Source organism: Perca flavescens, chromosome 9 (genome assembly GCF_004354835.1).
Source record: "Perca flavescens isolate YP-PL-M2 chromosome 9, PFLA_1.0, whole genome shotgun sequence".
Lineage (NCBI taxonomy): Eukaryota > Metazoa > Chordata > Actinopteri > Perciformes > Percidae > Perca > Perca flavescens.
Window position 1 is genome coordinate 23415607 of NC_041339.1, and position 25661 is coordinate 23441267.

Sequence of the window (25661 nt, forward strand, 5' to 3'; positions counted from 1 at the left end):
ATATATATATATATATATATATATATATATATTTTTTTTTTTTTTTTTTTAGCTTCATAGAAAGTCTTCTATCCGAGGTCATGTGGGTGTGGCTGGAGAATTAAACTAAGCTGTCTACAAGGTAATCAAATTACTGGAATAAGTGCAGTGCAGTAATTGTCAGTAACTTAAAAACAAGGTCGGTCTGTCAAGTTGAGAACATAATAAAAACCTTCGTTTTTTTTGTTTTCTGGCTGACTGGACTCACCTCTTTTCATGCTACATTCAAATGCTCATCGAAAACTCAAAAATTAGACCTATAAGCTTTTGCAGTATGTGCTATATGGACATTAAATGAGTCTAGAATTAGTCTGCTGTCCTGGGGTAAATATAATAGACATATGTTAGAAAAATACAATAATGGGGCAAAACAACATATCTTGCCCCCAAACAAAAGTGTTAATATTCCCGATAGCATTGAAGGTACCGTCCGCGCATGCTCATTTTGCAACAAAGGTGCTGGGCTTGGAGAGCCACAGTGCGGCAGCAGAAAAACTGCACCACGGCACCAATGGATAGAATAGAGGAGGGAATGCTAAACACATAGGTAATCCATACAAGAATAAATGGACATGAAAGGGATACGCCGCCAGATTCCAAAGGACCCCAAAATGGAAATATTTGTGTTTCTATGCCAGCTGAAGAACAGTTTTTCCTCTGAAATCCAAGGAAACCTTCCCAGCTTGGTCTGACGAAGCCCATTTCAACTGGTAGACAGCAGTATGGATGAGATACGCCAAGACTAGCGACTCATTGTGTCAACGAGACGAAAAAAAAAAACCGGCAGCCAATCTCGCATTTTTTGTTTGTTTGTCTGAAAGAGCCTGTGAATAGTCTGCGGAACGACACCCCACCTCATCATTTCACTGTCGTTTATTGTTTTCCAAGAAATTCCAGTAGTGGGATGCTTTCGCGTTGTGTTGCTTCATAGGGTTCAAGAATACAATTGAGGGAGAAATATGGGGGAAGTTCAAGACGTCAGGGATGTTAAGAAGACCTTCGTTGCTCCAGCGATAAAGTCTTTTGAGCACTATGACTTCTCTCGAGCCAAAATCTGTTGCAGCCTCACATGGGTGATGGCCAAAGCATACGGGACAGGTAGGTGTAACGCTGTACCTCGATGTTGTGACCTGCACTCTGCATGAATAGTTTTGCTTTACAAATCCATGTTTGTCAGAATTTTGATTAATTACTACAGAAATTGATGCAATGCATGTGAATAATGGACCTTGTACATTTAAAAAAAAAAAGCTTTGACACCAAAACAGTCCCCAAAACAAGAGATAGATATGGACTCTGTGGACTCATTGATTGCCTGAGGCAGTAGGCTATTCTTTACTAGTGCCTCCTGTAGATATACCACAGTGATTTTCCATCAGAGTATAACCTGTTTGGTCCACAAACAACAATGTGTTGCTCATTGTGGACCATCTTAAATGAATTGCCTTGGAAATACAATACATATTATCCCAACGGGAAATATAAAACCAGTTTCCTGAGCTGGATCCCAGCAATCAAAATGTTGTTAATGGAAAGGGAGTAGCTATTCATTGTAGAAACATGGAGGTAAGAAGGTGTCCCAAGTGATGACACCTTCAGGGAACAGCATCCAAAGAGATGCATCGCAGATATAGATAGAGATTTTGTATACATTGTCTGCAGGGTTTATAGCACAGAAATAATGCACTTAATTTTTAACAGCAATGTGGAGTAAATGGAAAAGTTTGTATGCTCAGCTGTAGTTAGGAACCATCATAAGACATAAATCAACTGTGCTTTCAGAAATATTAGTTAATGCTTTTCCTCATGGAGGACCACCTTCATATTTATCTTGCCTCAATTGATATCACTGTCTTGAGTCTTATATATGGGACTTGTTATCCTGTGTATTATGAGTATCATTTCAAAGGTTTTGCAGTGGAAAAAGTAGTCCGAAGTGGGTTTCTTTTTAGCAGTTTTGAATATGAACTAACATGGTGAACACATGTATGCATATTGAGAGCGAAGCAATGTTAATGCAGGGAATGTATGCATATAGCCTGGTACTATAACACTAAACTGCCCCCCACATTTTCAATAGTGCAGTGAAAACAAAATGGCAATCCAGTCTAATTATCTGGCTAGTATGGATAATACATAGACCGAGAGGAGTTTTGTAACACTGTGGCGCAGATGCTCGCCTCATCGTCATAGAGCCCAAAATTGATTTTAAAGGAGCCAATGTGGTGCTGGGGTTGTTAACCTGAGATGGAACATCCTTTTCTTGTCTTCACATCTAGTTGTTTTTGTTAAACAGTACTGCATAGCACTGATGCTAAGAAACCACATGTGGATGGATGTTATAAATGACCAAATTACCAAAGGTGTTATGTGTATATACGTATAACTTGACCCTACGTTGTCCATCAGTGGGAATTACAAAAACATGGATTTACAGTATACAGAACATACTGTATCTTTTTCCACCAACATCTCTGTCACAACCTCGCTCAGATTACTGTGACTTTGACCTATAGTGGTATGTTACTGACGCACACATTTAAGTCACATTTTCACAATACAAGCAGCAGGGATTCAACTGAAGTCTGGTATAGAGGTAATCGCCATCTAACATACTTGAGAAGGAGTATTTTTAGCCTTCAGAGTGGAAATGTGCTAAATTGTCATGTCTGTCACATGGTTATGGCATCATTTTTCAGTTAAAAATGTACATACAATGAGTGGGGACTGGAAACCTCCCCAGTTATTTAATTTTTTTTTTTTTTTTTTTTACAAGACCGTCTCTTAAAACTCTAATCAAGTACCCCACTGCACATGACATTTGTCTTATGCTAGGTGACAGAGCCAGAGCTGATAAGGTGGCATCAGTGAACCGAGAGGCATAACAAGATCACTTCTTCTGAGCCATTAATGCAGAAAAACTGGAATGATTGGCATCATGCTTCTACCATCCATAGTCCTGGAGGCTGGAGCTACAGTATAATTAAAACTATTATTGCATGGCCCTTGGCCAAAAATAGAAAAGAAATGCTACCCACATTTCTGAAAAACGTTTTAAAGCTATTTCACTGCAAACACAAATTGAAGTAACTTCTATCAGAGTTATCACAGTCTATCATAGCATCTAAACTAGCTGAAATAATACCTGTGTGTTTTCACACTGAGGCTACTGTTGCTATGCACATACTGTGGCTGAATCAAATCATTTGGCACATACGAACATAACAGAAACAAAATGAGCAGCAGTGTGTGCTTAAATGACTGCCTGCAGATGAACGAGGCCTTGCTGCATTCACTCACTGAAGTGGAAATGGTTTTGGTCGGAAGTGGAGTCCTGAGGCAGATCATTTTGTGAGGGACCTCAGAAATACACTAGTGCAGTTAATGTGCAATTCACCAAGTTTCAATTCTACACAATTCAAAGTGAGTTGTTGCTTAGAAAATATTCTGTGCTTATTCATCTTTTGAAAAGATTTTTCTAATTTTTTTTTGTCTGCCCAGACTTACCTCAAAAACAGAATCACTTAATTCGAAAACCACAGGTTGAGAATATTTTTGAAAGGCTTGGCCCTTGTGGCGAACAACTCCTACATCTGTCATTTGAGGCTTGACAGAATTATAATATTCACAAGCTGGCTTCTGATCAGGGTCATTTTTTTCTTAATGCAAAGTGCAAGACTTTAAATAAACCTTCTTAGATTCTTTTTCTGTGTTTTGTTCTTTCCCATTCATTCACATTTTCACCCCCATTATTGTAGTTATTTCATCTATCTGCTTAATCTTCATATGGACATAAGCACATCAGCTCGGAAATAACCAATACAGCTTTGTTTGTCTGCTGAAGCCACCAAGCACATTATTACTTGCGCTATGTTGTAATAGCCCAGCAAACATGAGATTCCTTGCAGATCCTCCAGTGTATTTTCAATCAGGACTGAATAAAATGGGTTGATTCCAAAAATACAGCTCTCCAGAGAGAGAGAGGGAGGAAGGGAGAGAGAGAGAGAGTTCAATGAAGAGAGAGAGCGGGCTCATCTCCAGATTTCTGCCTACGCTGCGCTGAATACTTCACATGCATCTGCCTCATAACACCATTGCAGGAGTGCATCAAGAATAGGCAGTCTAGTAGATGCAAGATGTAGTTTATGCAGCAGATCATCTGCTGTTACAAAATACTGTCAAGCACAAACTGATACCAGTGTTTAATGTGCAATACAACTCTGGTTTGTGAGGAGAGAAGATTCACCGTGACCAGAAGCTGTCCTGTTGGGTAAAATGTTGAGGCAAAAGATTCAGATCCAGATTCTCTTAACAAGCAGGCTACTTAACAGATGCCCATTAAACTCTAAACAGCAGTGGTTCTGCTCTGTTGTAAACAGTTGAAGACTGGAATATTGTGAACGTGAAGCAAGGTTTTACAGACGTCCATGCCTAAATAAAAGCTAAAATACTACAAATGTAATTACGTATTGGAAGATAACAACTGGAGTACACATTTCTTTATATAGTGTGATCTAAATCAGATGAAATTAATCCACATTGAGTTTTCAGTCAACAATGATGGCCGTGGATTGATATAAACACTGCTTATAAAGCTCAGTGAACTGGGCCACAAATGACAAACATTCCTAACATTGTAGTCTTCTTTAATAAGCAGGTCCATTACAGTGGCAACATGAACCAAGGCTAGCAAATAGTGGAAGACACAATTAGAGCTTCAGAAAAGCCTGCATATTGAAAATTCACATGAAATAAAATGCAATTTGTAAATTATCTGACCTCCAACCTCCCTGTAGAGGATGAAGGGGGAGGACTAGAGAAAAGATCAATTTCTTTGTTGGGATCAATAACATGAATAAAGTACATAGAGGAAAAGGATATAACTCAGATAGCTGCTACTGTCAGCATTTCTGTTCCATAATAACACAGAGTCCATCTGTATATGACCTTGTTAAGTGTCAGTCTAAGGCCGGTTACACACTTGCTGTGTCGCGTGAGTTTGTCCGTTTATATTTTGGCTCCCATGTTAACACGTTAGAGCTTACGCTGAAAACGCGTGCCTGCTAGAAATAGAACCAACGCCTATTTTTCATGCGACACGCAAGCGTGTTGGAAGCGTTTCCAGGCAAAATATAATAAGAAAAGATGTTTTTATATGTCATTTAAACACGAATACATATTAATAAATGAGATGTTGATGTTTGAAAGTCTCTAGGTTTTGATATAAATGCAGATGTATAAATGTAATTTTTTAAAAAAATCGATTTTCTAATATTGCACCTGTCAATGCAGAACGAAATATTCTGTAGCCTATTTTGACGTCAATACTGCCGACGTTGTCTTTGCTGTAAACAAATCAGTATATATTTATGTTTAACATGGTATTTCATTTTATCAATGGGAAACATCCATGTGTCCAGACAAGGCTAGCAGCAGCAGCGCCACATCAGACACGTTTCTGCTGTGTAAAGACACGCAGCTGCCACACAGCTGACACGCAACAGAAACGCCACGCAGACAGTGTGTAACTGGCCTGTGTGTGTGTGTGTGTGTGTGTGTGTGTGTGTGTGTGTGTGCGTGTGTGCGTGTGCGTGTGTCCGCGGACGCTCGCGGGTGTTTGGTGTTTTAAGCCCCCAACGTCGTCTTCCAGGCAGCGCTGCCTGGAAGGCACTAGGATTAGGCAATGGTTACGGTTAGGGTTAAAGGACAATTCCGTTAAAGGAGAATTTGTTGCGAAGGGATGACCTGTCCTCTGGAGGACATAGCCAGACCACCGGGCGCTCACTGGATTGTTTTCGGGAGCAGGAGGCGACGAAGGCGGGGAGAAAGCGGCTAAGGGAACTACCACACAGATTGACGATGCCAAGCCTCCTACTCACCAACACCAGATTGATCACACCCAAAATAGATGAGCTACAAATACACACGGAACTGTTATGATTATCACAGAATAAGCCTGCATGAACACACTTATCACGGACGGAAGCTAGAAGCTAGCAGCTTGCAGGGCAAGCTAGCTACCGGCAGGATAGAGACAGGGTAGGTGAATTTAAACAATGTCTGAGTTGAAGACCCTTCTTGATGCGACTTGGGCCCTGTTCATGTTGTACAGACATTTTAATTGCATTTTGTGTCTGTTAAGAGGCACAAAGGCACTCTAAAACCTGCCTCGACAACTGCCGTTTTAGCTCAGTGGAAGCTCATCGAGGTAGCTGCAACAACTCCAGTTTGCTAGGAGCGATTCACGTCGGCGTTTTTTCAGTCGAAAGTACTCGCATTTTCATAGCGATCAAGATTAACGTAAAAATTGGCCGGAATTCTCCTTTAAGGTTAGGGTTAGGTGCCTTGAAGTCGACAGTAGCAGCGCTGCCTTGAAGTCGACGTTGGGGGCTTTAAACACCATTGAGCGTGTGTGTGTGTGCAGCAGTGTCGGCGAGTGTAATCGCTGTCACCACGTGACATTTTTCTCTGCATACACCCAGTTATCAAAATTTACATCTATTCTGCTGCCTACACAGTGATGAGCTCTGCATGTGTGCATGCATTTTAATGTTTACATACAGCAGCATCTGTGGAAACAAAAGGACTTGAATTGGCTTGGCTCCGACTAATATTTTCTGTACGATAGCCATACAGTCTCTTTTCACAATGGTCTATGAAAATGCTTCCTAGCTCAGCGAACATTGTCAAGAAAGGCAATGTTTTGAAGTTATTACTATCCCCTTGCAGTGGACTTGCTTGAGGTGAATCGTGCACACACACACACACACACACACACACACACACACACACACACACACACAGCGCAGGCTCTCTCTTTGATTAGGCAGGCAGTGAGAGGAGTGTTCCCAGGGAACTGGAAGCTGCAAAGATACAGACTAGATGAATCAATTGGGTTCCACTCCTGCAGTTGCTATAGCAACGCTGGTCTATCCATACCTGTCCACGTCAAGATATCGTCAAAGCATGGCAATGAAAAATGAAGCAGACTTCCAAAGATGGCAGAGAAAATGCACTGTGTGGAAAAATCTTCAAAGAAGCCAAACTCTGATACAGATTTGGAATAAAGCTGTAGTCTTCTACTACTACATCAGCTCAAGAGAGTTTAACTGATTTTTCACTTTTGTATTACATCCTTTGCCTACGGAGTTTAAATTCCTTTGTAAAATGGGAATGGTTAAGTAGTTCAGTTTTTTCCATATTTAATTTTTTTTTTCTCAGTGAGCTGCACACTTTTCTGATGATGATGATGGTGATTTGCTGATATAAAAAATTAGAAACATGCCACTGTGGTGGTCTTGGTTCTTCATCCACCTTCTTATTGAGCCTTCCCAGGAAGTTAGTGGACTCTCTTATAGAGCTGGGCGATATGGAGAAAATCAAATATCCCGATATTTTTTACCAAATATGGTGATGGCGATATTGCGGTGATATTGTAGAGTTGACTATTGGTGCTTTCACAAAACCTTAACACAATGAGATTTTTGATAAATAATCACCAATAATGTGGTTGCAATCACTAAGTGGGTAAAGGCAAATAATAAGACAGCTAGTAAGTCTGGCAAGTTCAGAAAATTACTAAATTAAAACCAGAAACCGACAAATCTTGTGTCATATCACGATATTACGATAACCAAAATTGAAGACGATATCTAGCCTCATATATCGATGTTGATATAATATCGATATATTGCCCAGCCCTACTCTCTTACCCACAATCCCACTTTCTCTCCTCCATCATACAGACAGCATCCCGGCAGACTTAAAGGACCCCTTCTACACAGACCAGTATGAGCAGGAGCACCTGAAGCCTCCTGTGGCCAGCCTCCTGCTGTCAGCAGACCTCTACTGCAGGGCCGGCAGCCTCATCCTGAAGAGCGACTCTTCCAAGCCCCTGCTGGGCCACGATGCTGTCATTCAGGTGCTGGCTCAGCGTGGCCTCTACGTCAGCGACCAAGAGAGACTGGTAACTGAGAGGGACCTTCGAAAGAGGCCTCTGCAAATGGTAGGCGTTTTAAATCCATTTGAGAATTTCAGGGCTGCTGAGAAGATTGTGGTTGGGATATGCAATCATTTGTTGGCTTGTACGCAAAAAACACTCAACTTCCTGCCTTTTGAGCAGCAAGTTATTATTATGTCATAGTGGTCATCACGTCTAACTCCAACTCTCTATTTTGAGAATACCTAGCAGTAGAATTTGACACCAGTCCCTGAGGTATATTTCATGCCTCTTTCCTCATTACATCATTCCACCCAGCTTGGCTTTTAAACTTTAGTTCATCAGGAAAGGGGACATTCCGGAGTCGCAAGGTACAGGAACAGGAAGTGGAACCGGCAATCGCATGCTTTTGCACACACGTACTCATGTACAAGTTGGTTGATTGTGTATGTTGCTGCATCCTAACTGGGCAATATGCTCAGGTTGCATGATGTACATACTGGTCAGAGCAAAATTTTGCTTGGGAAAATCTTTTTGCAGCTTCAATGTTACCTTCATTCAAAGTGTTTTATTTTGAAAAGTCAGCACAGGTATCTAGAAAGAGCTGAATCACAGGGAATGGAAATTGAATTTAAATAGCCTTAATAAAAGGGACTTCAGGCTTTGACAGTGATCAATGCTATTCTGCTGGCATAATTTGTAAAATGTTTATCCCTGTGGTCAAAAGTGGCCAACCACAGGGATTGCTGAAATGAGGCTCCCATCCATTTAGCATTGTGCACTGAGAAGAAAAATCACTTGAGTAGTGTGGAAATTGCAGTTCTCAATGGCCAATAGCAGCGGATAATAACAACAATTCTTTAAATACGCATTTAATTAAAAAGATCATGCAAAACCAATACAACCCAGTAAAAAAGTGCAACAAACCAACACAGCAACAAGGGATAACCAGTAAAAAGGCAGACAGAAGGGTTGTTATTTATTCACTTCTCCAGATACAGATTGTTCAAACCTGCCTGGGGATTAAAACCAACAATGTAACAGTACAAGCTGACTTAGACCTCAAGGCATCCACTGCCCTGTGTGTATCGGCCTCTCGCTGTCTTTATAGCTCATCTCACGTGTTTGTGTTGGAGCTCACTTCAGAGTCACTTCATGACTTTGCAGGCATCCTATTGAGTAAGAATGAGGGATCCTTATTATTTGGGGGCGAAGTCTCAATAGGGGGATTTATTGCTTCAGTGAATTGCAATTGAGACACAATTAGCACACAGTTTGCCTGCAGTCTGTTTGTAGAGTCCTGCTGGTTTTAATTTCCCTTCTATGCTAATTCAAAAGTTATTTAAGTTTTTGTTGGGGGGGGGGTTACATTTCAAGCACTTTGTTTTGTGAAGACAACACAAGACATCATTAGTACATGCTTATCTCACATTTTGTGTTTGTGCATATGTTCTCAACACAAAACAGCACACAGCTTGTGTAGACTGATCTCACGAAATGGCGTATGTATGACACACCAATTTGTATGCCATTGTTGGCGTGTTATCAAGACGCATGCTCGCTTTTTAGCGCCTCCATTGACTTACATTTCCCTTGCGATTGCGTGTGAATTGATGCCGTAGCGAGTAGTATGACAGGGCGAAAATCACAGGATTTTCACCCAGGAGAGTGGGGATCGTGTGCCTCGTGTGATGTTTCCTTTCCACGTTTGTTCTTTTCCTAAACCCAACCCCGTTCTTCTTTTCCTAAACCCAACCGGTTCTTCTTTTCCTAAACCCAACCGGTTCTTCTTTTCCTAAACCCAACCCCGTTCTTCTTTTCCTAAACCCAACCCCGTTCTTCTTTTCCTAAACCCAACCGGTTCTTCTTTTTCTAAACACAACCCCGTTCTTCTTTTCTTAAACCCAACCCCGTTCTTCTTTTCCTAAACCCAACCGGTTCTTCTTTTCCTAAACCCAACCCCGTTCTTCTTTTCCTAAACCCAACCCCGTTCTTCTTTTCTTAAACCCAACCCCGTTCTTCTTTTCCTAAACCCAACCCCGTTTTTCTTTTCCTAAACCCAACCCCGTTCTTCTTTTCCTAAACCCAACCCGCGTGTCACGTTTCCTAAACCCAACCGTAGCCTCGTGATAACACGTAGCCTCGCGATAACACGCCACGTGGCTTTAGAAAGTGGCGTGTATGTTTACGCTGTGACGTTGCAGACTGCCGTCCACTGTATACAGCGTGGACATACTCGCGGATAGCTCAAAATGCGTACAGATAACACGCCACTTGGCTTTAGGAAAGTGGCGTGTATGTTTACGCTCTGGCCTGCACGATTACTGATTTTTAAACTTATTCTCTCAGTTTCTTTTCTAGTCCAGAGCCGAATAAAGCTTTTACATTTACCCTCATTTACATCATATAGCATGAGATCTACAGCATCATGGTCTGATAAATGCTTAAGGTTTAATTGAAAACTGATGTTAAAGGTATTTGTTAGTCTTTTTTTTTTTTTTTTTTAAATGATTTAAAAAAAAAAATTTAAATCAACTGCGATGAGAAACGCACACAGGAAATTACACACGTGAAACAGTTCCTGTGGATTAACTGCTGCACACTCGAATGACAGCTCAGGTGGGGGGGTCATCTCTTATTTAGAAACTGCTTCAGCATGGAACTGAGGATCGACAAGGTGAAGCTGTCCAGGCTGAGCTCTGTGGGGTCTGCAAGGAGAGCAGGAATAAAACATTTCTTCAGGAAGAGGTAGCGAGGATGGTTTGATAGGCTGTCCTAAAAGGAGAATATCACTGGTTTTCCTCCTGAAGTAGACTGTGAAAGAGAGACTAAGCACCTACCTGTAGTTCTAACTATAAGCTGCTCTGGATAAGAGCACCAGCAATGTTATTAAATGCTACTTCTTGGTATTTTAAGCTAAGCATTTCTGTTTTGTTTTTTTTAACTCAGCAGTTCTAAGAATTTTTAGAATTAGCAACTTCAGGGGATGTTTGAGGGAGCTTTAGTAGTTCAGTCAGCAGCAGAGTTAGATGCCGCTGATGTCTTGTCTGACACATGTCATAACTGAGAACACTTACTGACATTTTCACTAGGTTGCCAAACTGACTTTGCATTTTAATCATATTTTTTTCTGTCCCCGCTATCTCTTCTGTCACTACTCTGCCCACTCATCCTTCTGTCTTCAGTCATGGGCTTCCCACATGTGAAGATGATGGCAGTACCCGCCCACTCAGTCGCCTCCACACATTCTGTATCGCTGACGCTCTCCTCCACCTGTAGTGTTCACAAAGAATGACGGAGAGATGTGGAGGTGGGCTGAGGATCCGAAAATATTATTCTGGCATTACACATTACCGCCCACATGAAGCACCGTTGCAAGTGTTATCATAGCTACAATTCATCATCAAAAGGCTGTAATTGCTACTTTTAATACTAGTTGTCGATTGTGTTCTTTCCAAAGTGTCAGTGCTGTGCAGCTGTGATCAGGGAGAAAACCCACTAACAAAATTGAACTACATAGCCAGCAGATAAACATTATTAAATGAAAGACTAATATCTTGGCTTGATGAATCGACATCCGGACATAAAATATAACCCTGTTGCTACAGAGACGATACACTGAGTGGCACAATGATGTCAAGATCCATAAAAGCCAAGGAATCTAGATGATGAATGAAAATAGATGATGTGTGTGAGCAGACTGATCTCATAAAGTGGCGTATGTATGACGCGCCAATTCGTATGCCATTTTGGCGTGTTATCAAGACGCATAATCGCTTTTTAGCGTATTTATCAACGCCGTTTGGCCGCCATTGACCTACATAACGTGTACATTTTCGCCGTAGCGAGTAGTATGAAAGGGCGCAAGTCCACGGCGAGAGGTTGGTTGGGGTGGGAGGTGGGTAAAACACAGGACTTTCACCCAGGAGAGCCAGGATCGCGTCCCGCGTGATGCGTTTCTCAACCGTTTTTTTCTTTTTAAGCCTTCCCCAATGTTTCTTTCCTAAACCCAACCGTTTTTTGTCTTCCTAAGTATGTGATGTTGGTCACCATCGTGTTTTTGTTGGGGTTTTTTTGTGTTACTAAAGCCTTTCCCAATGTTCTTTTCCTAAACCCTTTCTTTTTCCTTTTTACACGGGTGTGACGTTCTCGCGATAGTACGGCATGTTCTCGCGATAACACGCCACGTGGCAACGCCACATACTGTATACAGCGTAGACATACAGTACACGTGGATAGCTCATTATGCGTACGGATAACATGCCATTTGGCTTTAGGAAAGTGGCGTGTATGTTTACGCAGTCATGATGCCATGTTGGTGTGAGGCTGCATGAGTTTCCGCATGTGTATTAAGTGTGTTGTTAAATGAGTGTGCGCAAGTATCTAAGAACCTAATTGCACGGTGTAGAGTGGCACAGAAGTGCCACTTGCATCCCTGCAGCAAGGCACAGACTGGTTAATGTAGAGAAACAGCATTTAGCATTTTATTATTTTGCTTAATATATTCAGGGTTGTTTCGATCAACATGAACACGATTTTGCAACAGCGCTCTGTTCCACATTCATTCAGAGCAGTTAATTGCCTTGCTCAAGGGTGCCTCTGCAGTGATAATGAGAAAGGAACAAGCACTGTTTTTTTCCCCCCCTTCATTGGGTTGAAATTACCACTGCAAAGATGCAGGACTATTGTTTTGGATTTCAGTGGATGACGAAATGCGCCACGATCTGAAGCTTTCTTACCTACTCTGCTTAACAGATTCCTTGTGAAAAGCCTGTCGATCATCCACAGGGACGGTAACTTGGTGATGTAGGGTTTACTTCCTTGACCGTGTCGCGGTGAGAACCGATGTTCTTCCAAGCTGCCGAACCTTGAATGTCACAGCTTTAATATTTAATAAAGCTGTAGTAAATAGGTCATGTTGTAGGTTAGACTGTATATATAAATCAGACTCCATCACGGCCGTTTGGGGTGTGTGAACTACTGATAAGAGGCATAGCACCTTGCTTTAGGCTACATGTTATAGGCTACATGCTTCCAAATCCAACCTTAATGGCAAATGCATCTCTAATGTGTACATTAACTGATGTATTATGTAGTTCTTGATGAAACCATGCTGCTTTAGAGTTTGGAGATTTATTTTTAGATGTATTGTAAGCCTTATGGCACATTAATTACAGCGCTATTGTAATGCGAAACCTACTCCCATGTTTTCTACTCAGTTGTTTGCCAGTTGTACTTAAGGCACCGGTTGGAGTCACACAGAAGATTTCTTAAGCAAGTCATTTTAACCTCCAAAGCGTTCCCTTGTTAACTTGGGCTCATTTAGCCGAGTGAGCACCGTGCCAAAAAGGAACGTGACCTGGTTAATTGTTGCTGACATATTACAGCACAGGAGTGTCGCATTAGCTGTGCAACGAAACAGAACATGTGTACACAAACACCCAGCAGCAGCTCGCAAAACGAACATTGTCCATATCAAAATCAAAATCCCTCTCGCAACTGTTTTAGCAGCAGTTATTACTTGTTGCTTAATGATGTCATGACTTGTCAATATCAGATGTCCCCCTATATAGGTATAAAGTGTAATAGGTTCAAATGTTTGTATGATGATGTAAATGTAAAAGCCAGTTTTAACTACCAACAAGAATTTAAATTCCCTCCCAAAAAATGTATTTCATACTCTTTAGATAATGTACTACTAACACATTATTATACGGACCAGTTATTTTGCTTGTATGTATACATCAAAAATAGAATGCATTGTGCTAAATGTAAGCATCAGTCTATATTCATCAGACATTTCTAATATTGTGTGTTTTATATTTAACAATGTCACCAATCACTACATATACTTTCTACATTGATAAAAAAAAAAAAAGTTTGTCGGTTCAGTTTTACTGTGTGACATGTATTGCATGGATTAATAGAGATGAATACACTCCCTCCCTTTCGCTTCCTCAATCACAACCCCTATTGGGCAGGAGCTCCGTTTCCATGGTTACACTCCAGTAGGCTGTGTGTGTGTGTGTGTGTGTGTGTGTGTGTGTGTGTGTGTGTGTGTGTGTGTGTGTGTGTGTAGGTGGGGGTGCTCATGCTTGCATATGTCATATGCGCAGTCTGTGCTTGCATGTGCAGCTCTGTACTGTAAGAACACTGCCACGCTCTGAGGCAGAGAATACTGAAATGCTGGATTCGTATGAGCAGGCAGATGGTATTTCTAAGACACTGCTGCACACACACACACACACACACACACACACACACGTATATGATAAAGTATAGGAAGCTAACCTGACTGCCAGGCAGAAGAAATACTGCTTAACATCAAACTAGCTTCCTCTGTCCCTTATTCTCTGCCTCTGCAATTGATCTTACGAACAAAGACGAGCCGAAGCAGCAAGGTGGAAGGGAAGCCCATCCAAGTACTTTCAAGTCCCAGCCAGCATGTTATGCTCAATGCCAGCGGCGACTTCCAGGCAGCACAGTATGGATGGGTAGGCAGCGAGCACATAATGTGATGTCATATGATGTGCTGAGCATCTTTCTGACTGTGTTTTAGGCTGATGTGTTTTTTTCTGCTTTTAATTTAATGTCTAGATTGTGATCCCAGGAACACATTTGTCTACAGGCCTTTTAAACAGTGCAGAGAGGAAACCTTAAGCTTATGTCCCATGCTAGCTGATACAACACAGTAAGCAGTAGCCAGTAACTCCTTACTTATATGTTTTGTCTTTTGCACTGAAAAATACCTTGGTAATTCAAGTGTCAATCTATGCAGAAATATTTTCCAAAATGCAGTAAATGTCTATTGTAATAAAGGAGATTGTGTGCTCCTGTGAGCCTGGGAGCTTTGTTGTCAGAGGAAACAGCTTGTAGGGTTACCCAAGGCAAATTGATCCCAGGTGAGGTGCCAGACTAAGAATAATTCAAAGACATCTACTGTATTGATCGACGTCTTTGCTCTCTTTTGGAGCCAGGCCTCGGAGGGAGATCGCAGGTCAGTGCCTGGTGGCTCAGCCTGAAGAAGTAACCTGACAGACCATAGACAGATTTTTACACTTACTGCATATTGACAAAAAAAATCCTGTAAAACAAAACCTACAAGTTCTCAGTTCACTGTCATAGTAATTATATATAGGCTAGCAAATAATAACAATAAACCCACTATTAATTACATTATCTTAATGCAGTGTAACTACTGTAGCATGTAAATAATGCACATAAAATACAAACATGAGCAAGGGCATTCAACAATCGCCATTATATCGAATCAACAGCCACGTCCAACCTAGCTAGCACAACACAAACAACGAAATCACCAGCTAACAATGAACTGACAACATAGCTCTCAAGGACGCACACACACACACACGATCTCCACTGGCTAGTTATCCCTCGGACAGCGAGTCTCTTTTTTTTCTCACTTTTCTGCCGGGTGGCGTGTCCACGCTATTCTCCATCATGCACTCTAACAATCACTGCTTATAGACAGCCTTTTGTACTGTTTTCCCTGTTTTCATACAGAAGTTTAGTTTGCTAAATATATCACATTTAAAATTTTAATTTTTAAATGTATATATTTATAAATTTATATAGTTCTATTTTTTAGCGATTGATTATCTGTTAAAAAAAAATGTCTATGTTCTATGCAAAATGTAAAATGTTCTATTAAAGTAACTAACTGTAAAGTGGTTAGAAAATTTCTTATTGGAATCCGCTAAAATCAGTATCAGCAGGTCAAACAATGAAAAATTGTAATTGGTGCATCTCTAGTAGTTTTTTTTTTTTTTTGTTGAATGTCCAGATCTTCCACTTCCGGGATTGCTCCGTTGCCGACGGAAACTCTCCGGATTTCACTCATTTACCTTGGGCTTTCTTTGTGTTGGCGTTCTAAACTTGGTCGATTTCTGAGGACTATGGTTAACTGCTCCTCAGCTCTCTGCAGGGTAAATCCAGCTAGCTAGACTATCTGTCCAATCTGAGTTTTCTGTTGCACAACTAAAACAATACCGTTTTAAACGTACACATGTTCCACCACAACAAGTTCCTCCCCGAGGCTATTTTGCAGTGGCGCCGTTGCTCCGTACGGAGCTTAGCACCGCCAAAGACGATTGTGATTGGTTTAAAGAAATGCCAATAAACCAGAGCACGTTTTCCTCCCATCCCGGAATGCTATGTGGACTAGCCAGACCCTCCTCCGCAGCGCTGTGGAGGTAGGGTGTGGCATTGCTAGACTAGTATTAAATGATATATTCTGATCTGGTAAATTGGCACCGTAAGCTTATTATACTAATAGAGAAAATCTGTGTAATGTTTTCTTCAGAATGTGGAACAGGGGATTTCTTGGGAGAAATCGTTCACACTCTACATAGCTTAAAATATTCACCTGGTTCTCCATATTATTACTGACATTACAAATGAAAGGATTGGTGAGGCTATAATAGCACCTAATCCGTAATGAATTCATGCTGCTACAGTTGTGGCCCTGTGCAAAACCTTATACAGGAATCAAATTTTTTACATTCAATTAAACAAGTGTTAGTATTAGTTATACTATTGTAGTGTGTATGTGTTTTATATTCACTTATGAATAATTTAAACAAATTGACTTCCATCAGAGAACAATACATTCATTAGCCTTGATTGTTGTATACAAATGTCCATAGAAACACACAAAAACAACACTGAAGAATGCAATTCTCTCTTTATTTCCACATAGATGTTTAGCACAATGTGCCGCCAGAAGACAAAACCACAATCCTGACCTGGTAAAAGCAGGCGACACTGCAGTTAATGCTCTACTCTGCTTTGTTGAAGACCCAGTTTTAGGGTACTTGCAATGAGATCCCTTATAGTGTGAAATGGAGACTGTGACATAAAGAGAGAAGAGAAGTTTTTTTTTTTTTAAGACTCAAAAAAACATAACTTTTAGGAAAATGGGGAATTGTGCATAGTACCAGATTTAGCTGAAAGCAAATGTCCTTCCGTGGTCACACATCTGCATTCTCACAGGGATTTAGTCTGAGCACCAGGTAATTGCCAGTCATGTTTATGTCAAATGTGTGGCATTTCCCTTTAAATGAAATCAAACCCTCTTTTATCCTTATCCATAAATGAAACTTTTTCAACGCAGAGAGCCTTTTCAAACTTATCTCCAGGCGGGGTCAACACTGGCTGGTAGTTGTGATCGTGTCCCTAGAGAGTGTTCTAAGGTTAGCTTTGAGGTTTCCATATAATTGCTAGTTTGGGTTTAGAGCATATGGAGGGGGAAGGTATTTTGCTTAAAAGCTCCACTCCCACAAGTGATGCCAGACCTCACAGTTAGTATTTTGTAAATCCCAAAGTGTGCAATTGTGTGCGTGAGCATTTTTATTTCTCCTCATGATTGGGCTATCTTTGTGGGTTATGTCTTCACTCAAAAAGAAAAGACTGCAGACAGAAAAGAGGAAGGTTTTATATTTCCAAAGTATTGTTAATGATTTTGGACAAAATTGTCCAAATTCAAAATGCAGTTCTGTGTCGTTCAAACCGTTTGGATGCAACGCAAAATTGCCTGTAAGACTGGTGACTGATTACCTGTGTTTACTGGGAGCAGTCATGGTTCAGTTAATTAAATGGTTCAGTTCAATTCAGTTTGACTTTCACCTGTCTCGGTTTTCACATCAATTTGGTTGTAATTTCCAGAGATTTAAATGTAGGGATTTTCTGCTAGCTGGCTAAGGCACACCTGACCTTGTATTACATACCTTCTTGTGATTATCTGAATTTTTCTTTTTATGTTGCCATTAAACTCCTTCCATCTGGCAATCAGTAAGGATAAAACTAACTTTGAAATTATCAGCTCTTGAACTTTCTTTTTTACTAAAGCAAAGAAAATATATTCATACGAAAAAGTGGTGCTGCTTTTTCCTTTTAACTTTACGTTAAGTACTTGTGGTGACCTTCGAACGGGACTAGAGAGAGGAACAGCTGAGAGCTTTTCCATGTCCAGCTGTGTCGGCGTGAAGTTACCTGAAGCTAGAGGCCTCTGAGCCTGGACATGAGAGCTGTAATACTAAAAGCAGACTCCATTTCAATATTACAGCACCCCTGAGGTGTGTGTGTGTGTGTGTGTGTGTGTGTGTGTGTGTGTGTGTGTGTGTGTGTGTGTGTGTGTGTGTGTGTGTGTGTGTGTGTGTGTGTGTGTGTGTGTGTGTGTGTGTGTGTGTGTTTGTGTGTGTGTTTGTGTGTGTGTTTGTGTGTGTGTTTGTGTGTGTGTGTGTGTGTGTGTGTGTGTGTGTGTGTGTGTGTTCGTGTGTGTTCGTGTGTGTTCGTGTTCAGTTTAGGGTCCTTTTCTGCTCACACTTTTATTTTTTGACTGTCATACATAATCAATGAAGCCTTGGACTCCAATAAAAACAGGCACCAACTGCCCCTTAAAAGCTTTTTCTGTAAGTTGTGGTAAATACATTACTGTAGTCATTGCCTCAATTCAGATCATGTTGCAGTGGAATAAAGTCAATGTAAAGATTTCACAGAAAAAAATTTCAGAGATCCTGTACGGTAACGGTGAGGTAGTCAGTGACGTGCGGTGATGTCAGTGAGAGGCTAGGCACTGATTTATGAAAGCCAGATTACCTAATTTATTGATTAGGCTAATATATCAAAACAGTAAACGTTATGCACAAGCACGGCACACACGCACGGTCAATATCAAGAAATTTCCAATCAGGATGACATATCCACACACACACACACACACACACACACACACACACACACACACACACAGTTAATGTCTAGCATCAGAATGGAAGTTATGCAACCATCTTTATCTTAATTATTGCACAGCGGACATTTAGGCTATGTTTGTCAGTCAGCAACAATGAAAACACACACACTGCTCAATTGAATATGAAGGCAAATGGCTTGCAATCAGCAATTAATTCAACCACACTTTTTTTTTCACTCAATTCATATTAAGCCCAAAATAGTTTCTGACTCACCAATCGGTATTATTTATAGACATAAAATCCATCCGCCGCTCTTTCCTCGTTAAGACGTCGATCACAGCGTTGTAAAACTCGTCTTTACGGGCCTTCAGTTTGCATAGTCTCTGGCTCTCAATTGACATAATGGCAAGGGCTGAAAGACGTGCTTGCCCGGTCCAGTTCCGACTTTATGTTTTGATCCGTTTCGGAGTGGTAAAATGTGCGCTCCACCGAAGCTGTGGCTGGTATTGTCAAGACCAGTTGCGGACACCGCTGCTGTTTGAATTTCGCGGGGATTACACTTACAATGTAGCTAATGACGTAAACTGCGCAAATGTCCAGTAATATCTCGATTTTAATTGGTCCATGTCTGATATGTAACGTAGGTGATTACTGGTATAACATATTTACGTGTAAAGGCACAGCAGAGTTGTGCTTTTTGCCGTACATGTTGAGGAATACAAGATCGAAGTGCGCATGCGCAACATGGGTTTTTCGCTTGTCATCCGCAATGAATGGACAGTAAAAGCACTGCTTATTCTACCATTTCTTTTGTATTTGATTATGCGTAACTGCTACATTTGTCATCGTAACGTCCTAAAAATTTGAATAATACATTATTATATATATATATATATATATATATATATATATATATATATATATTATATATATATTATATATAAATCACAAGAATATACAATAAAAATAGAAATACAAGTTTATTAAATAAAATTATTTAATAAACATTTTTATATTTGAATTTTGACAGGGTAGGCAGTGCCTAGCTTGCCTACCCTGACTGCACGTCTCTGGAGGTAGTAAAGTATTGTGTATCTTCCGCCGCCTGGTTCAGGTCACAACAAGCAGTTTAAAGCTCTGATAATAGAGATTTTAGTTTATTTACAACAGACACACAACAATGAGGTGAAATACATCACACACTATCACACTAGGGTTTTTTTTTGCATTTCTTTTGTGCAATGTTAAATCAGACTCCTACGGTGGATTTTCATCCTTCCTCTTTCACCAAGAAGCCGTATTAAAGATGAACAGTGTTTGCTTCTCTCCCCGGGTGAGAAATACAGAGAGGCAGCAATGTAGCACTACAATAAAAACAGGATATTGACCATGAAGGAGTGTCTTCTTACCGCCTGAGAAATCAAAACAAGTTGTATGGACGTAATCAGCTTAGAAGAGAAAGTAAAAATTCTTGTGTCTTTGGCCACGGAATATACCGTGTCTGTATGAAATGTGTGATAAAAATAACTAAACATCAATGTAGCTTTAGTAAGCATATGCTAAAGAAGCGGAGACTAAAGGGGGAAGCAGAGACTAAAGGTTAGAGAAGCAGTCTTATCATTGGAAGGTTTCACAACATTTCCCCTCTTGCAGCTGTGTAGATACCCTCAAGCAAGGCACTTGATCCCTGAATGCTCCAGTGGGGCTGCTCATTGGCCAACAGTGGAAGACAGAGGTTGGGCTGGGCAGCTCCAATGTGTGGATATGTGCAACTGTATGAATATGATGTAAAGGAGTGCTGAAGGAAAGCACATGTGCAGCAAACCGAAAGGTTAGAAAACACGACATCATGGGATATCGCAGAGGAAATGGCCTCATTGCAAACAACTGGCAGGTCTGCCTAACATGAAAGGCTAACCCTTTCTTTGGGCAGTGAAGAATATACGTCTTTCCTTGCTTCATATTCTTCCTCCCTCTCTTCTTCTACGTCTTTTCTCCATCTAACCACCACTCATTCATCCTTTCTTCTTCCTTTTAGCTTTCACCTGACATTTACACAGTCAGCTGGTCCTTCAATGACTGTCCATTAATGTGAGCGTTACACATACAGCAACTCTTATTCAGAACTAATTCAGTTGTGGCAGCCTATTTCCTATATATGCTTTGTGAGGACCATTTTAAAGAGGCATTTTCCACATGAATTCAAATAGAATGAGACAGTTGCAAATATTTTGATGCAACTAGGAAGCTCTATTATAAGGGTCAGCTGGCAAATGCTATTATAAATTATATTAATGAGGAGTTTTAGTTTTTAGTTTTAGTGCCATTTTGGCCTTCAGACTTTCAGTTTTGTAAATTTGGGGCCATACAAATGGACATGCAGTAAATGTCAGCCTCTCCATCAGCTGTCAGAAACACATGTTCCTTGCAGTGTTATCACTGTTATCACTGCAGCTGAAATACTTTTCCTTACTGATCTCCACAGTCAAACCCAGTACACCATTTAGTAAAGGAATGTGAAAATATCAAAATTTAAATGTGACCATAACAGTTTTTTGTCACGGTCAACACGTTTTGAAAACTGCAAGAGGAAAATATGTGTCAGTCAGCCTCCCCAATAACTAGCTCAAACTCCTCTCCCCATGATTTCAAGCAGTTCCAAATACTAAAACATGTTTTCGGCTAAGCTTTTTGATGATATCCAAGTGTTGGAAATACAGGCAATGTTAGCAATACTTGCTAAAATAAATTTTGTAAATTGAATTTCCTTTCAGGCTTTATTAGTAATTAAAAGTAGGTCAAAATAACTCAATTTTTACCTGAATCTGTGTAAACCGCTTACTTTCGTCTGCATCACTCTTTGTCATCTTTGTAGTGGGTCCTCCTTCTCCTTCACTGTTCTCTTTGTCCATTTAATTAATTTTTTTTTACCTGGTAGAGTTTGCAGAGAAGGAATGAAACTGTGGGTATGGCACTTTCAAGTTCAAACAATTTATCCAAAGATTTATTGCTAACATCTGTGACTTTTAAGTGCTGAAAGAAGCTGCTTTGTCTCATTATAAAGTATGCATGATCCCAGTGTCAAAAACACCCGGATCCTGGAGTGAGCATGTGGTCCTACACTAGCCTCTTCCTCCCACATACTCAATGTGATTAGAGACTGCCGGTCTGTGGTATAGTAAACAAGATTAGTTCTTATTGTTGTCATTTTATCTCATTAGACCAGATCAAATCCAAATCAATATCATTATATTGCTCAACCGAAGGGAGGAGTCAGGGGGTAAAGAGGCCTTTGAGGAATGAAGCTGGTCCCTTGGCCTTTTCGAAATCAGTCTTGCCTGGAATTGATCATTTGTTGTAGAACAAATATAAACACAGGGCAGGTTTGTAACTACACTACAAACTGATAACAGGATGTGTATGTGTGTGTATTTGGTTGTTTGTCTCTTTTACAATGTTTGGACAGTCTAAGTGAAGGCCAATAGAAAACATCTCTGCAGTGTATTATTAAATGGGATTGGTTTGCTGCTGGGTTGCCAGATCAGAGATAGGGGAAATTAAGCATTAAGTTAATGCATCGTCAGACAGCAAATTAATTTTCGGAGCTAAAAAATGCACAATATAGTTGCTAACTTGACAGCCAATTTGACTTTATCATGCTATATTTTTGGGGAAAGAAAATATCTTGGTTTCTCCAGCCGTCGTCACACAAATGACATACACTAAAAAGAAATATACATAAAGGAATAATATGCAAAAGGCACAGGTTTTTAACATGAATAGTCCAAGAGGATATCAAACGCTGCTTTATTATTGGCATTGTTAGTGACAGAGTGAGCGAACAACACAGCTTTTTAACATCACTTTCACTATAAAACCCTCCAGTGATATGTTTAATACATTGTTCCTTTTCTCTGACTCTGGTGCACTGCATCATTGCGGATCTTCAAGGGGCCGCTTTAACTTTACGGCCGATTAATCGGGTTAGCTCATGGAAATCCTGCAGCTAAACTATAAATATTTAGCGTTTTGATTCCTGGGTAATGTGTGGTGGTTGAGGCACTATAGAGGGACCTAAAGGTGGGAGCCAAGAACTAAAATACACAGATTACACCATATCACCATGGTGCAGTAAAGACAGTGTTATAATTCCACATTCAGCTTCTATTTCCACTCACATTGCAAATGAAAGTGATTAATTATATGTCAGTACAGTGTCTTGCTTAAAATATGCTCTATATGTCAACATGCATGAGTATTAGAGTTGTTAGAACTGTTTTCTGACTTTGGTTATTTGAAAAACTCTGTATCAGTCTGTTTTGATCTAGAGAAATAATGTTTTTATGCTAATTATACCTAAATAATTGTTGCTGCTTTGATCTTGTATTTCATAACCTCTGTATCATGATGCAACATAGCTAGTTAGCATGGGCTAATTAGGCATCAGTCTTCAAAAATAACAAACATCTTACAAACAAAAAAATGATTTATATCTGCAAGCAACAGAAAGGGGCCAAGCAGAAGCTCCTCAGTTATGTTACACTGGTACCATAGGGACCTGGCTAGCCACTGGGCAAGTCTAACTATGATTGTAGAAAACAGACTGAGGTCATAGGGAAGTTACGTTTCGGAAAAGGTCCTGGTCACAAAAGATCTGTTGTTAAAGGAAGCAAAGGTGGATTGTTGGTAGAAGTGAACACGTCGTGTTAAAGTCATACACTCATCCAACACCACGACCTCCTCCCTATGACTTTTCGCTTTCCTTGTTGCATCAATTTAAATCGAAATATTTAGTTTTTGTTTCACAAATTACCTTTCTCCCTCATTATTGTGGACAGACACTGACATTGTGTCTGTAATGTAGGCTATATTTCATAATGATTCAAAGTTTCTCCTTGTAAACAGAGTAATGCTTGGGAACTAAACTGTGACTTAAATAAAATTTTATTACATCCTTACCTCACCATACCTTACTGTACCGTACTGTTTTGGACTCTCAAGATCGTTTACATGTTGAGTTCCAGATACTTCCATCAGGGTGGAGGTTTTGTCTCCCCAAAGGTAGCACTAATAGATACAGATTGTCCTCTGTCCCATCTGCTATTGTATTTTTTAAACAAACTATAACTTTGGATGTCATGGTGAAAGTGTAGGAAATATGGATATTGTGCTGTGTTATGGATGATGTATATGTATGATTTTATTAATGTTTTGTAAGGTGTCCTTGGGTGTCTTGAAAGGCGCCAACAAATAAAATATATTATTATTATTATTATTATTATTATTATTATGTATTTGTGTTGGGCTGCTGTCTGCAAAGGAAATTGCTCCTCATCGGGACATTTTTTTAATTTAGGGCAAACACACCACATCTGACTTGTCTCATACCTGTAACGCTTGCAATACCTTCAGTACTTTTAGATTGTTGATACCATTCAAAGATTGGCTTTATTAGCCTGATGCGTGAACACCTGTGGAATGCTACACAAGTTGGAGTCATTTGCATCTAATTTTTATAAATAGGTTAAATGACCAATGCCCATTGTATTTACACAGTTGAAATGTTTTTAAGAACATCGTAATCCGTCCATGGTTAGAAGTAGAAGTACTTTTTTTTTTGTTAGAAACCCAACCAATGGAGGAAATATGGTAACCCTTTACTTGAAGGTGTCTACATAAGAGGGCCATGACACTGTCATGAACACCTGACACTGTCATGACACAGTCATGACAGATGAACCCCAACCCTAACTATAACTTGTCATGACAAAAACCGAATGACACTTACTAAAAGAAGCATTGTTATAAACGTTTATGACTTGTTTATAATGTTTATGACACGTTCATGACCGTGTCATGTCACCCTTATGTAGATACCTTCAAGTAAAGTGTAACTGGAAAATGACAAAAAAACAACGCAACATTGTGGATGATTTCCATCCCAAAAAACAGGTAATCCACCAATCAAAAACAAAATTGTATGAGGATGGCATAAGTCACTCATACACTTACTACTATATTATTTTACATACAACACTAGATACTGAAATTATTGTGTAAATATATTTGCATATTGCAGCGTAGAATTGGAAACCACACCTTTCTGTGTTCTGTTCCTTGTATCATGTTCAATGTCAGATTGAAATTGCTACACAGTTCCTTTTGGGAGCCGAGCCAAAGTGTAAGAGTAGAGCAGTCATACAACATGCAGTAATTATAATACATTGGAGTTGTTGAGATTAACTGATATACTGATTGATAGCACAGATCAACCACAGTCATGTCCAAAGAAAAGTAGGACACAGAAGTACACATAGTGTACTGTTGGGACATTGGATGATGAACTTCATGATTATGTGTCCAAAATTGGATTTATATTCATAGTTTTTCAAAATAAAACCCTCCAGTCAGTGATAAAGATGAGTAGAGCAGCTTATAATGGATGCCTATTAATTGGATTCAGTTGTCAGAAAGATGTCTTATTCCGGCTTCTCAAAGGGTAGCGGTCGCTGTGAGCAAACTGGGTCTTGTAACTAGGGATGAAGGCACTTGTTTCCAGGGCAACATCAACAAATGAATGTTCAACTTGACGACAATTTCAGATGTACAGCAGAGGATTTGGAGTCCTCGCTCACTCCGGGCCCCCACTCTGGAAAATTTTGTTGGCAGACTGGATGTGCCATTTTCAAACTTTACATCAGGTTTTTAAGATTAGGCAGCCAATTTAACCTGCTCAGATACATAGGCTATTTGCAGTCTAACTCACACACTTCTTATTGGCTTGTTCATGTCTCGTTCTCATCTCAGTGCACCTGACAGGCCTTTGGCTTTGTCAGTAACATGCAGGAAATGCTCTTTTTTATGCTTATGTGTTTATCTTGATTCTGTTAGTGTCATATTTTTTTGTAGTCTGACAGATCAATCTGTCACTGAGATTAAAAAGCTGTCATGGTCCGAGTTTCAGTTCCTCT

At 40.0% G+C, this 25661-nt stretch overlaps 1 protein-coding gene across 4 annotated transcripts in view; it reads left to right on the forward strand.

The window, feature by feature from the left end:
* Positions 1–501: 501 nt before the first annotated feature.
* Positions 502–25661, forward strand: part of camsap2a (calmodulin regulated spectrin-associated protein family, member 2a) — a 56612-nt gene continuing 31452 nt past the window's right edge. For all 4 annotated transcript variants that reach the window (XM_028587631.1, XM_028587632.1, XM_028587633.1 and 1 more), the window contains exons 1-2: positions 502–1137; positions 7785–8044. In XM_028587631.1, coding sequence (XP_028443432.1) covers positions 999–1137; positions 7785–8044 — 399 coding nt within the window. In that variant the 5' untranslated portion in view covers positions 502–998. The remainder of the gene's footprint in view (positions 1138–7784; positions 8045–25661) is intronic.